General features: G+C 54.8%; 7 protein-coding genes across 7 annotated transcripts; 5 read left to right on the top strand and 2 right to left on the bottom strand.

The window, feature by feature from the left end:
* Positions 1-1072: 1072 nt before the first annotated feature.
* On the bottom strand, positions 1073-1874 carry M421DRAFT_270730 (uncharacterized protein). The gene has a single exon (XM_033588790.1). It carries the CDS (start codon positions 1686-1688, stop codon positions 1227-1229), a length of 462 nt encoding a protein of 153 aa, XP_033445032.1. The 5' UTR covers positions 1689-1874; the 3' UTR covers positions 1073-1226.
* A 1327-nt stretch (positions 1875-3201) lies between these two features.
* On the top strand, positions 3202-4491 carry M421DRAFT_424416 (uncharacterized protein). The gene has a single exon (XM_033593744.1). The coding sequence runs from the start codon at positions 3299-3301 to the stop codon at positions 4091-4093; it is 795 nt and encodes a 264-aa protein (XP_033445031.1). The 5' UTR covers positions 3202-3298; the 3' UTR covers positions 4094-4491.
* A 1198-nt stretch (positions 4492-5689) lies between these two features.
* Positions 5690-9622, top strand: M421DRAFT_270697 (putative histidine kinase HHK5p). The gene is made up of 2 exons (XM_033588789.1): positions 5690-8882; positions 8934-9622. The coding sequence occupies exons 1-2, from the start codon at positions 5853-5855 to the stop codon at positions 9213-9215; spliced, it is 3312 nt and encodes a 1103-aa protein (XP_033445030.1). The 5' UTR covers positions 5690-5852; the 3' UTR covers positions 9216-9622.
* A 163-nt stretch (positions 9623-9785) lies between these two features.
* On the top strand, positions 9786-10754 carry M421DRAFT_71503 (DNA glycosylase; the record flags this gene model as incomplete). The annotated part of the gene is made up of 1 exon (XM_033596794.1): positions 9786-10754. The coding sequence occupies one exon, from the start codon at positions 9786-9788 to the stop codon at positions 10752-10754; it is 969 nt and encodes a 322-aa protein (XP_033445029.1).
* Positions 10755-11481: 727 nt separating this feature from the next.
* M421DRAFT_424414 (uncharacterized protein) lies at positions 11482-12043 on the top strand. Its single transcript, XM_033593743.1, has one exon. It carries the CDS (start codon positions 11491-11493, stop codon positions 11944-11946), a length of 456 nt encoding a protein of 151 aa, XP_033445028.1. The 5' UTR covers positions 11482-11490; the 3' UTR covers positions 11947-12043.
* Positions 11957-12275, top strand: M421DRAFT_8432 (uncharacterized protein; the record flags this gene model as incomplete). Its single annotated transcript, XM_033597565.1, has 2 exons — positions 11957-12043; positions 12126-12275. The coding sequence occupies 2 exons, from the start codon at positions 11957-11959 to the stop codon at positions 12273-12275; spliced, it is 237 nt and encodes a 78-aa protein (XP_033445027.1).
* A 411-nt stretch (positions 12276-12686) lies between these two features.
* M421DRAFT_8431 (uncharacterized protein) lies at positions 12687-13877 on the bottom strand (the record flags this gene model as incomplete). The annotated part of the gene is made up of 4 exons (XM_033597564.1): positions 12687-12979; positions 13029-13327; positions 13377-13755; positions 13808-13877. The coding sequence occupies 4 exons, from the start codon at positions 13875-13877 to the stop codon at positions 12687-12689; spliced, it is 1041 nt and encodes a 346-aa protein (XP_033445026.1).
* Positions 13878-14031: the final 154 nt, after the last annotated feature.

Raw genomic sequence — 14031 nt, 5'->3', positions numbered from 1 at the left:
TCTATTCCATCTCATCGCCAAGACATCCTGCCCTGAGAACTGGCTTCTTAAGCAAATGTTCAAAACACTGCATGCACGCCATGGTCGGGTCCCGTCAATGACACAATGCAGATATTCGACCAACATCATGGATATACCATGTCTGGTTGTTGGGGTTTTCATGGAGATGAGAGGATCAATCGCAACTCGGGGTGTGAGAAGATTATGCATTCCATGTGTTCTCATTGGTCTCTTCTACCATCAGAGCCTAAGCCCAATGACTAATTCAAGAGAAATTTCCTACCATAGAGAACGGCTTCCCTTTGGGCGTAATTTTCATGCAGACGTCCCACAGCGTACCAGTCACCATTTCGAAACGTTCATCAAATATGAAACCATTTGCAAGCATTTCCTCCGTAGGTACACATGTTAAAGTGGCACCTTATCCAGAATGAAAGGCTCCCCGCCCTATACGGTGCTGCTTAAATGCACACTCCCCAGTCAGGCAGTCACAACTTAAGGACAGCGCAGGCGGATTCCTGTCGGCGATCAGTAACATCCAATGCAGCTTCAAGAGGAGAGAGAATTTTCGCGGTTGTAATCGACCTATGGTAGTGCTTGTCTTCATCTAGGGTCGAACTTGCTTCGTCGTTTGTGATCCACTTAATGTCACCGCAAACGACCCAATCATCTAGAGGTAGGCTCAACAGGAGTGAACGGGAGCTGGACTCTGGCCAACTGCATGGCTTGGAGCTCCTAGGAGAGATGCTTGGACTTAGTGGAGACAGTCTAGACCCAGCCAGAGTTCTATGGACCTATTCGAGCGTACATCTGAACAGCAGTCTGAACAATAGTACCAGTGCCAGAAGCACCCTTCTGTTTGCTATAGGCTGTCCCAAGGAAGAGCATGTTGTTGTTGATGGCAAGGTTGGAAAGTAGAAGAGGGTTGTCATCAAATGGGTCTGAGATGGCCAGGTAGGCAGGCAGGAGCTAGACAGCTGAGTCGATAACCCAAGAAGGGCAAGTGATGGAGCTCATAGTGTACGAATTTTAATAAAAAAAGGCGAGAAGTTGATAGTCGCGGCTCTTCGCTGTATCTTTATGGTGCGTTGGTCTGCATCTTCATTAGCCTCGTACTATGTATCGGAACCGACAAGTACCAAGTGAACATGCACACATCCTGGGCATGGTAGATTGAAGCCTAAATAATGTCCGTTGTGCGGCAGGACTCGAAATGAGCTGACGACTCACCAGCTCCCATCAGGGCGGAGGCATAGACTGTGACTCTGCTGCGCCGTCCAAGTAAGGTTGCAGTACTGCTGTAGCAAATTAACCCGCAACGGGAGAAGATGGTGCCAGTCGGCGAATACGCAGCCGGTGCGATCCATTCTCTTTTCTTGCCCATAGCTGTACTTGCAGTTCCTCGGGTGAATACTGCGTACGCAATACAGCGAGTTTGAACCTAGCGCCAATTCTAAAGACAAGGCACGAACACCGACACGGCCGCTGCAAGGCGTGGCGTTCGTCTCTTTGATCTTGCCGAAGCCGCTGATCCAGATCTCCGCCACATGTCCATCCGCGTGAGATAGAATAAAAGACTTAAGCGCTTTGATAACATAGTTGCGGTCAACACTGAGATTTAAGGAGCGTCGTGCAACTGCCCCCTTTGTTCCGGTTTGAGGCGCCCTGATTACGTGGACCGTCTCCATGAGCAGCGGTAGAAGACACGTAGTGCATGCATGCGATCAAAATCGTCCGAACGATCATCGCCCGTGAGCCCAGTATCTCGCAGAAGATCCTTATCATGATGTGCCAGCATGGTTTTGGCTCAAGCCACCATGTTCGTGATGTAAGCATGAACTTGTTGCTCACATAGACAGGCATCGCTTCATGATAGAGCTATTAGCAAGAGAGGAGGCCAGGCATGATCCGGATGTCATGGTAATGATCTGCACAGGCAAGCCAACGTCCAATGCTCCTCCATGCGTGATATCATATACAAATGCCTCACTGATCAGGCAATAGTGACCGGACTTCTGCTGGGGTCGAAGCAACAATAGCAGCCCACCTCAATGAAGGGTTCAAATCTCATCGCCTGTCTTAAGCGATTTCGATCCTGTGCGCCTCAGATGGCGCCGGAAAGACGTGCGCAAAGTGCCAGTCGTCAAAGTCCGCCGCAAAAGCTCGACAGGTGAAGGTCGCTTCCCATTTTCGCTGGGTCCTGGAAAGCTTCTCCCGTGGGAAGACTTTGATTCCACAAACATTGATGGGAGAGTTGCGGAGCGTGATACTGCACCACCTGTGAAAACATCAGTATAGGCAGCGAGAGTGCGGATGCTCCACTTACCTATGCACACCTGAAGCTTAGGCTATTGATCAGTGCAGTGAATCCCAGTCAATCGAAGTAGGTCAGGTCTAGGTTTGAGCTGTGCTCGACATCTACCGAGTCATAAAACGAAGTGTATGGGACGCGGACCAATCACTCTATAATAAACTTCTCGATGGCCTCGAGAGCATCTGCAGTGCAGGTATCGCATTGACCAAGCCATACGACCACACCACTGGCTTGGTGGAAGATGCCAGCCATCAGGGCTTGTGTGTTCCGTTCAAGCTCGTTCTGATAGTAGACATTGGTTGCCAAGCAGGAAGGGCAAAATTTGCGCAACGGGTACATAATTTAGCAGACTGTGCCCGCTCTTGGCCTTGCTTTCTGCTCGATGCATGACCCCTTCAGTGGGCGTGCTGTTGAAGAGAGTTGAAATGAGATGATCGAGAACGCGGGCCTAAACGCGGAGAAGCTAGCTCCATCTGGACCACGGAGATTGCGATCATGTTCAGAAAGCATTGCAGCCGCTCGACATCTCGTTGCATGTGGAAATGACAATTGGGGTCAAAGAGATGGACTCGAGAATGCCAACATGGTTGCACGGTCGAGATGGGAAGTAACGGGCAGGGTTACGCTAGCAGGCAGGTGCAAGCAGGAGCAAGCACACGCGTGAGAATCCCACTACGATCCTTAAGATACTCGCAAGAATGGGCGATAAACGGTAGACACGCGTGTATGTGCGATGTGAAGGTTAGTTGTGATAGCGATTGATGCGTCTACAGATATGGTCGTTGCCGAACTTGGAAACTCTCACGCATCAATGGCTGACTAACGATTGGCGGCACCATCCGCAACGTCAAATCATCGTCGTCATAGCTCCTCACTCCTCACGCGCGCTATGGAGGTCGCATCCCTCACGACCGAAATGCACACCATCTCTACATATATGCCACAACCTTTGATTAGCCTGTCCAGCCGTCATGCAAGCCCGCCATGGAAGCGCAGCAGCAATTTGTACGCCTCGGCTTGGACGAGGCACTTGACCTACGCGAGGAGCATCATGACCACGATGAAGAGCTGCCTGACTACAATGCTTCCTCCGCAGCCCCTGCCTACGATGACGGCGACCACGACGGACCATACCAGACGTTTCACTTGAGACGGTACGATCGTAGGATACAGATGCTGGTAGCGTACGGGTCATCCGCGAATACGGCTTATCGAATCACTACGAATACGTTCCGGCTCTTCTCAAAGAGGCCAGAGATGGAGGTACTCTACACCGACGAAGGACGTATGCGAACGTTGGCAGCCATATCGTTCGACGATGATGGGCCATTGCCATGGCGGCCGCGCGCGCACTTCAAGCACACGGATGCAGACGGCGTCGCAGAGAGGTACAACATGGAGTCGCGCAACTTTGTAGACTGGACAGTCACATTGGGAGACACAGTGTATGAGTGGAGGCTTAGTATGTGGCCCATCTCGCTGGAGCTGAGCCAAAAGCACTCGAGCCTGGTCATTGCGCGTTTCACGTACTCGGACCGGGGAACACTGGCTGTTCGTGGAGGAGAAGTCGGCGATCTTGCCGTCTATCGTGACGGATTGACACTGCAGAGAGACGGGGTTGGCAAGGTTGTTTGCAGTGTGATGGTAGCGTTGACGCAGCTGCAGAAGCTTGGGAGACACTACCACAACGATGATGCAACGAGATCGCGCACAAACTCGACGGCGAGAGAGCAACCGGCAGCGCACCGGAGATCGTCTGCCGGCTTCTCGGTTGTCTGAGACTGCGGTGGCGAGTCGTTTGGTGTACCCGTGGTGTTTGACTGAGGTAGCATGTTGACAGCATTGCAGATGAGCTGGGACATACAAAGAGCCGAGCATTGTCAATGCCAGTGTGTTTCTGACGGATTCGGTCAGTTGGCAGGAAAGGTGGAACGCCCACATGCCTCTGCGAACAGCTTTCTTTCTGTGCCGGAGTAGCTGAGACGAGCGCTGCAAGCGGGCACAATAATGAATGAACAACACCCCGGCAGTGCAGTGCAGACGAGATGCAGTGGTAAGCGCGTAGGGCCGAATGAGCAATCAATCTGCCGAATACATGATCATATATAGCGCGTCCTGTAGCAGATCGCCATCACGCAGACAACGGCGCGGCCCGGCGAACTACAGTTCGGCGAGCAGGTAGACTAACGGTCGTTGTTAGGCAGAAGACAGCAGTGGCTTGCAGCGCTATGTGGACACTCTTTGTTGTCTCTAGCAGTCATCTCGAAGCAGCGCCCTGTGTCTCGCTGGTCTTGGGAGGCCGCGGTGTTGCATTGGCAAGCGTGGCATGGGCCCATGTAAGCCGTTGGTCAAGTCTCTCGCGGTCTGGAACTAGCGGCAGGTGTGCGAATCTGCCGATCGTCAAAGGTGGGGACGCGGCGACGCCAAAGAAACAAACAGGACCACAGCCCGCCCAGCTTAACACGACCAGTGGGTCCCCAGCAAAGACGCGGAGAAGGGAGATGCGCGGTGCAGCGAGGAAATGCGGTTGCTGCGAGACATGCAATTGCAGAATGGCATGCACCCCAACACGCGGCGGCCATCCCCTTTAGCTGCTTGGCCGCAAGCCCGCGGTAGCTGAGCGCGACCGGGTTGACCTGCAAGGTCGTTCAGGCCAGCCGTGTTTCGCTGCAAGCGACGCTGCTAGCCTGTCATGGCGCGCTGCTAATTTCAACGGGGGCCGCGCAGCGCGTGTGTCCTTTGCGGCCGTCCGAGCAAAGCAAGCTCAACGCCTGGCGGGTCGTGGCATGTGTGGTGTCTTGGTCGCTCGCCTGCTGCCATCCACGTCCATTCACATCCATTCACTGCGAGCCCCGTCTGCTTGGAATCTGCGCCCCCCCCCAGTCTCTACCCACCGCCGCCCCAAGAGCGCCCGTTCGTCCCCTCTTTTTACGCGCACTCTATTCGCGCCTCCGCCTATTATTGAGCGACCTGAGTCCGCTGTCCGAGGCTGTCTCCCCCTTTTGGGCCTAGCTGTTGCTGTCGTGCGCCTGCGTGCATTCACCACACCACTACCTGCCTCTCCGCACCGGGAGAATCTTCCAGCGCCGTCCTCGCACCGTTCGCACCACCCACGCCCAGGAATGGGACGCACGCAGCCGCCCACTCACTCCCCGACCCCGTCGACTCCTGCGTGGTTCAGCTGCAGCTCGCGAGCAGCGTGCGCTGACTGACAGCCGCGCCGCCCGGGGCCTCCGCTGCCTGCCCTCTGCCGCCGCCCACGGACAACCACTCGCTCCAGACAGCTGGTGTGAAGCGTGATGGTGAAGATGCGGATCCCAATCCGCGAACAGCTCGGCTGTCTGGTCTTGCTGGCCAGCATGGTCGGCCTGGCCGTGATTGCCATTGCGACCTGGATCACGAACCACAACTTTGTGCTCAACATTAGGTCGGTAGACCGATTGGCAGTGTGACTGTGGGCTAACGTGGAAATAGGTCCACGAGACTCAACCTGACTGCCTCGCTCAAGGCCGCCCAAGTTGCCTCGAACCTCAACCTCATGCAGATCGTCGTCGTCCAAGCGTCTAATCGCCTTGCCCCGCAGTCCGCTCTACAACGATACTACTGGGGCAATAGCTCAAGGGAGAACTGGAGTCGCACCACCGAGGACTACGATGCTTTGTTCACTGGAGACATGAGGAACCGCATTGCCGTGCAGGCTCGTATATACCCTAGAAACACCACCGACCAAGTCCTCTTCAGCCGTACCGCCGATACCATGCTCGACGTGCAATTACCCTACAACAGCGCCAATGGACAGCCAGCTACATTCGGCGACAAGGACTATGGCTTCATTCCCGAGCTGTACCCCAAAGTCAGCGTCACAGCGATACCGTACAACTCGACCTTCAACGAGTACAACGGCAGCTTTGAGGGACGACCTGTCAGCAATACCAGCTACTTGTTCTCTGGACCGTACAGGGTCAATGACACCCTCAGCCTAGTGTCAATCACGTTGCCCATTATTAACAATACTTCCAACATCGAAACACTGGGCTGGCTCACGGCTGTGTTGGACGCCTCACTCTTGACCAATATCATTAACCAACTAGAAGGCTTGGGCGATAGTGGTCTTACAATGCTCTTTGGACCTGAGAATGCCACAAACAACTTCCCAACTGGATACCTCTACAAGGACCCAAATCCAGATCCACCTGAGAACGCTCAAGTACGCTTTCTGATCCCTCCAACTGTCAGAGACGACGTGTCGAGGCACAGCAAATACGCCGAACCAATCAACCCATCGGCGTTCGACTGGACCGCCTTCCCTGCCATCAAGCAAGCCTACACCGAAAGTACGGGAGCGACGAGCAACGCCGGCAGTATCGTCTCTACATACAATGAGGAGAAGGATAATGTTGCTGTTGGGTACGGTGTCGTGGATAGCCCCATGGTCGACTGGGTTGTTATCGTTGAGCAGACGCACGGCGAAGTATGGGGACCAATTTACCATTTGCGAAATGTCATCCTCGCCTGCGTTTTCGGCACCATGGGCGCCATGATCCTTATCAGTTTCCCTATCGCCCACTATTCCAGCCGGCCAATTCGACGTCTGCGAGACGCCACAAAAAAGACGGTTGCGCCCCACCTGTTCGAGGACGACCTCAGCTTGAGCTCGGGCAACGATGGTGCAAACGATGGCCACGATGAAGCACTCGCTCGCAAGGAAGGGTTCTTCGGTCAGGTCATCCACTACAGAAGGAACCAGAAAGCCAGCAAAGCCGAGAAGAGAGAGGCCGAGAGGAGACGACAGTTTCGCATTCCCGGTAAAGTCAAGGATAGGAAGCACTTCATTCATGATGAGTTGACTGATCTCACCAAAACCTTCAATGAGATGACAGACGAGCTCATGATGCAGTATGAGAGGCTAGAAGAGAGGGTACAGCAGAGGACGGCCGAGTTGAACGAGAGCAAAAAGGCGGCCGAAGCAGCGAACGAGAGCAAGACCTTGTTCATCGCCAACATCTCCCACGAGCTCAAGACACCACTCAACGGCATCTTGGGCATGTGCGCAGTCTGCATGTCTGAAGACGATCCAGTAAAGCTAAGAAGATCTTTAGGGATCATCTACAAAAGCGGTGATCTCCTTCTTAATCTTCTCACAGATCTTTTGACGTTCAGTAAGAACCAGGTCGGACAGCAGCTAAGCCTAGACGAGAAGGAGTTCAGGCTACGCGATATCAGCTCGCAGGTGCTGGCAATCTTTGAAAAGCAGGCGAAAGATGGTGATATCAACCTGAGCGTGCGATTTGAAGGACCCTACGACGCCAACCTCAATGACGACGGGCGCCCAAACCACGCTGGCGACCTCGGGCCTTACGGCTTGGGAAGGCTCAAGGATATGATTCTATACGGAGATCAGCACCGAATCCTGCAAGTCGTCATCAACCTTGTGTCGAACAGTTTGAAGTTCACACCACGAGGCGGAAACGTTATTCTGACTATCCGCTGTACGGGAGAAGCCTACATGACTGACAGTCGAAAAGCTTCGTTGGCTTCTAGGCAAAGTTCAGCAAGAAATTCAAAAAACCGATTCAGGGCGACAAGTTCAGAAGTAGGGTCAGTGTCGACCACAGGTCACAACGGCTTCGCCACAGCAAACCACATCAACCCCCTCGATAAGCCGAACCCCTACTCGCACATCATGATGAACGATCGCACGGCGACCCCTCCGCCTGGACGATGGCTAGCCTTCGAATTCGAGGTCGAGGATACTGGTCCGGGTATTCCCGAGGACATCCACTCCAAGATATTTGAGCCTTTCGTGCAAGGTGACTTGGGTCTCAGCAAGAAGTTCGGAGGCACCGGTCTTGGACTGAGTATTTGCTCGCAACTGGCTGGTTTGATGAAGGGCACCATCGGCTTAAAGAGCGAGGTCGCCCACGGTAGTGTTTTCACCATGTCCATACCGCTGAAGCACCTGTCGAACCGTGCCGACAGCACAGCAAGCTCGCAAGCCGACCCCAATTCGCGGCGAAACTCATCCGTCGACGAGCCTCGTGTTGCATCGCGAGAGGATGCTCCATCTGTGCGATCAGGGCATTCTGGTAGGAGTGGCGATAGAACAGTGCCGGTTGTTAACGCCAGCACTGCAGCTGCCGGAACCGCGGGTCCAGTGTCATTCGAGCAAGACTCAAAACCGCGTTTGGTTGGGTTGAGCCAGCCATTCTTTGCTTCAAACGCGCCACTGGAGTCGCCAAATTCACAAGCAGCAGCGATGCAGCGTGTAGAAGCCGAAGCCACTAAGGGTGGCAAGAAGATCAAGGTCCTTGTTGCGGAAGACAACACCACTAACCAAATCGTAGTCATGCGCATGCTTAAGTTGGAAGACGTGTACGATGTGACGGTAGCAAAGGATGGCCAAGAAGCTCTTGACAGGGTCAAAGAAAGCATGGAAGCAGGAGAGCCCTTCAATCTGATCTTCATGGACGTGCAAATGCCGAACATGGACGGCCTAGACTCGACAAGGTTGATTCGTCAGTCTGGGTTCTCTGCTCCCATTGTCGCTCTGACCGCATACGCTGAAGAGGTAAGTTCCATCAATGCCCCTTTCACAATCTCAACACTGACAGCGCTGCAGTCCAATGTCAAGCAATGCATGGAGTCTGGCATGGATTTCTTCCTATCAAAGCCTATCCGTCGACCCGCCCTGAAGCACGTTCTCAAGACCTACTGTCCTCCCATCGTCGAAGAAGACGAAGGTGGACAGAATACACCACCCAAAAATTCGCCAATCCTGGCAACGGCACCTGCACCAATCAAAACATCTGACACCGCCGTTCAACCAAAAGCACCCTTCTCGTTGAAACCTGGCGCAAGGGAACACACCGATTCGCCCGCAATATCGCCCGGCACTAAATGAGCTCGCTTACTTTCTTCTCCCATCGTTTGGCTCGATACCTTATGATCTTGTAATGCATGGCGCACGATTTCTCTTTGGCTAATTTCTTAATCCTAGTATCTTACACATAAGCACGGCGTCGGTCTGGGTCGAATGTCACTTCGAAAAGCAAAGCAAGTTGGCTAGGCGTTTGTTTTTTTAGGCATTTGTGTGAGTTGGTCGGAGATCTCGGAGGTTGTTTAATCTTTGAGTATATACACCGGTGGCGTTACGGCGAGAGCTGCGTGTAGTTCTTTGCGTGGCTGGAAAACTGCCGCGGTCAATGCAAGATCTGTGGCGCACCTGCGCTGCAGCTATCATACTTATCATGTCTTTGCCAATGCATTTATAAAGAATCTTGAATACCTCAACATCTTTCTATTCATTACAGTCATGCGAGCGCGCGCTTCTATTTAGCGATATGACGTCAACGCGTCGCGTAAGCCGATGTTTAGGCTGTACCCGTGTGATGGTAGTTTCAGAGAGAGCTGGCACAATTTTGTTCGCCCGACGCCTCATCGGTCGCTTCATGGGATGCCTCGAACGCGCTCGATGCAGACTGAATCTGTCCTCAAGACGATGCCATCAAGTGACGGCGAACTCTCTGATCCGCCTGGCACCCTATCTTCGCCGCCACCTGCATCGTTCCAAGGACGATTGGCCAAGTATCAATACTCACCCAACAAGAGCGACACACCATCTCCTACGAATGCATCACCTCACCCATCAGCAAAACGTTCACGCACTACGACTGTGACCAAGACCGAAATCACCGAATCCGCCCCAACATTGTCACCTCGCCCAACAAAGAAGCAGCGCAAATCCAGCAAATACGCCGAACCCTCGAAATACGCTCACCTTTCCCCACTCGTCGACATCCTCGAAGCAAACCTAGTATGTGTCTTTGTCGGCACCAACCCCGGCGTCTCAACCGCGCGCCAAGGCCACGCATACGCACACCCCTCAAACCACTTCTGGAAGCTCTTACATTCCTCAGGCCTAACTGATCGCCGTCTCGCACCCAGCGAGGACACGAGTCTGCCGGCGCGATACTGCATGGGCAACACTAATATCGTCGCGCGCCCGTCGAGAGACGCTGCGGAATTGAGCAAGGCGGAAATGACCGAGGGAACACGAGCCCTTGAACTCAAGTTCGCTGCCTATAAGCCAGAGGCGGTGTGCATTGTCGGTAAGGGCATCTGGGAGGCGATTTGGCGGTTCAAGTATGGGCGGAATATTAGGAAAGAGGAGTTCACGTATGGGTGGCAGGACGAGGGGCATAATATGGGGAAGGTGGAGGAGGAGGGGTGGGTGGGCAGCAGGGTCTTTGTGGCTACAAGTACGAGTGGACTTGCGGCGAGTCTGAAGCCGGCGGAGAAGGAGGCGATTTGGAGACCGTTTGGGGAGTGGGTGCGGAAGAGGAGGGAGGAGAGGGGGTTTGTTCCTAGGGGGACTGTAGAAGGCGTGGATCAAGATGGCGTTGAGGCTGAGGAGATGGTCGGGGACGAAGAGGGAGCTTGAATATCCACCCCATTATCTCTAACGGGCTGCTATTGATAGCCTGTCATGAGATTCCTGAAACCCATTCTCAACGGGTCTGCGGCAAGCAAGATCCCGGCAGCCTCTCCTGTCATCGCCTCGGTCCGCTGCGCTTCCAAAATGTCATTCGCTGTCAACTGAACCCCTGGATTTAGGCCAGCAACCCTTCGACGGCCTTCGAACGGCGTGCCGGATAAAGCCGCGTGCTACCAAACATTTGCCGTTGTCTCACCGAAGAGCCACCTCCCTTCTCACAGCATTCCCGCATGGCTTCTACAACACGGCTCGGCATGCGCCACTATCTCAGCAGCGCAGCCAAGCAGTATTAAAAAAATACAATACGGCGATACGCTACGAAGCTGCCGGGGGAGCAAACACATTCACCGCAAAGCTACCGCGAGTAAAGCCGCCCAGGTTGGCACGGTTAGACTTGCACCAAACGGCACCCCCGAGCGCCACAGGCGCAGGCCACCCTAGTCTAGTTTCCGGATATGCGGCACTGGCGCGTGTGAGCGCAACCTCACTTCACATAGCAATCTCGTGAAGCTGCATTCGCTGTCCATAACATAGTCGCTTTTGTGCACATGTACTCCTCTGTTGATGGCTTCTTCGATGTGAAGCCTTGAGAAAGAGGACTTGGAGGATGCTAGATGAACCCTTCTGTTCCTTGCGAATAGCTGCGGTCATACAAATATCGTTTGATGCACACCACGCAGTCATGCGCCTCTCTTCCTCTCCGCCAAGAGTCTTTATCCACGCGTACCGTATGCCCAGGCGCCAAGAATCGCAGCGCAGCGCCAGCGGCTTTGCGGGCTCCACTCGCTGCCACACCTGTGGCTGCGCATCGTCTCAGCATGGGTGTTGCGCGCCGATACGCAAACGCAAACTTTCCGCCGGTCGTTCCCTCGACATAACCACAGCGAAAGGCCCGGCTGTGCAATCGCCCTGTCTGGCACTTGATCTGTGCTCTCGCATCCTCCCCCCCGTAGGCCCCTCGTCGCTAAAACATAAAGTCGCCCGCCCCGTGTGGGTGTGCACAGCCCGGTCTTTCCTCTGCCACACCAACCTGCCACACGTTCGCTCGCGACCGAAGCCTCACACCTGCCACTGCCACTTCGACGCCTCAATTAGCCACACCGACTCTAAATCAACGACGCCCGTTCCCGAATCCTAGCGAACTGAATATGTCGTACCAGCAGCCAAACCAGGGCTACTACGCGCAGCCCCCGCCGCAAGGACCGTACATGCAGGGCCCGCCACCGCCGCAGCAGGTAAGCAATGCTGCCCACGACCTCTGCATTTCAAGACGCGGAGCGTGCTGCAAGGAATGGACGCTGATTGTTTGATGTGCAGATGTACTACCAGCAAGGCCCTCCGCCGCCGCCGCAGGAGGAGAAGAAGGACCGCGGTTGTCTCGCCGCCTGTTTGGCGACGCTGTGTTGTTGTTGGTTGTGTGGCGAGACGTGCGAGTGCTGTCTGGATTGCTTTGACTGCTGCTGCTAAGGCGATGTTGTGGGAGCGGTCCGAGTCGGCAGGACGAAATTACCATGCAGAATGCGATGGAGATGCACACAACCTGGACATGCACACGATCTGGAGGATACACACGCTCGCTACATTTCCTACATGTTCATTCGCGAGATATCCACAAGGCTTCACGAGGAGGGGAGGGACGGGGAGTTCGGCAGTGGGCTCATAGTCGTTTGACCGTAGCCGTGAATTCATTCCATTGAGAAACAAAGGGTTACTAGGTTGTTTGGGCAGTCGAACTACTACTTCCCTGCGCCATGCCAGCCATAATCTTGCTTCTTGGAAGGGTAGTTACAGTAAGGAGAAAGTTGGCCGCTATCATCTCTTCACGCACACATGCCCTCGATTGTCCAAAGTGCCACATACGAGCACGGCACGTCTAACTCAGTCATCGTAGGCCTCCTGGAGCTCCTCCTGATACTCCTCTTGCGCCTCGATGAGCTCCTGGCGCTTCTCCTCGAGCGACTCGCGGTCACTACTTGAGATGGAGCTGCCATCGGCGTCGTGAGTGGGCACTGGCGGAGGGGGAGCAAAGGCGTGGTCGCCGTAGGGGTCGTTGGCGTAGGGGTCGCTGGCGTATGGGTCTGTGGCAGGAGGTGCGGCAGCGTACGCAGCTGGAGCCGCAGCGGCGGCCGCGGGGGCATAGTTCTGCTTCTTCTCGTCGTCGGAGTCCTCGGCTATGGAGTGTCAGTACTTTGAGTCTCAAGGTCGAGGCAGGTGACATACTCAGCTCGTGACCAATCCAGGCACCAGCAGCTAAACCACCAATACCGGCGGCTGCGAGCATGGCGGTAGAATGGCCCTTGTCCTTCTTCTCCGTCTCGGCCTTGTAGGGGTCAGCAGGGGCGCCAGGCGCTGTGTTATAGTCATGGCCACTGTGTCCGTGGGTGTTGCCAAAGAGACCACGCTCATCGGGACCAGCTCCAGCAACGTAGGGAGCGTTAGGGCCGGGAGGAGCGTAGGGACCAGGAGGAAGGTTGGAAGGAGGATCCCACTGGGTACGACCGGTGGCCTGCTCGATGTAGCTGTCGCCAATTAGCGTGGTGAACCGAATATGTGGAGGGAGTGGCTTACAACCAGCGCTGGCTGCTCTGGTCCCACTGCTGAGTCCAGCCAGGCGGCATTGGAGGAGGAGCACCGTAAGGCGCGGGTGGACCCTGCGGCGTCGGGGGACCTTGGTTGTACTGCTGAGGGAATCCCTGGGGCTGACCGTAGCCCTGAGGCTGGCCGTAACCTTGAGGAGGCTGACCGTAACCTTGAGGAGCTCCGCCATACTGCTGTGGTGGCTGACCATACTGCTGTTGAGGCTGGCCATACTGTTGCTGCTGAGGAGGTGGGCCACCCTGGCCACCGCTGTAGTAGCTATCGGACAAACTGCGGTCACCGGGAGCAGCACCTCCAGGTGCGCCATGGGAGTCACCGTGGGAAGGCTGCGAGCTTGGAGTGGAGGAGTCTGTTCGCCAGTCAGAGATGGTTGAATGGTTGCTTTGTATGCGGGAGCTCACCGGTGGGCTTGTCCTTGGGCTTGTCGTCGTCGTCGAGCAGCTCCTTCATCTTCTTCTTGAGAAAGTCCATGCTGGCGATGTGATGTTGAGCACTTGCAAAGCAATTACTCTGTGAACTAGGCGAGGAGAAGGTAAGAAAGAGGGGAAGAGAATGACAGTGCGAAAGCTCACGCGGGGTGACTATTTAAACAAACAGTGACCGCCGCCCGCAGTATCGAGCACAG

The sequence above is a fragment of the Didymella exigua genome (assembly GCF_010094145.1).
Source record: "Didymella exigua CBS 183.55 unplaced genomic scaffold M421scaffold_35, whole genome shotgun sequence".
NCBI lineage: Eukaryota > Fungi > Ascomycota > Dothideomycetes > Pleosporales > Didymellaceae > Didymella > Didymella exigua.
The sequence above is the reverse complement of the archived record's forward strand: the minus strand, read 5'-3'. Positions and strand labels throughout refer to the sequence as shown.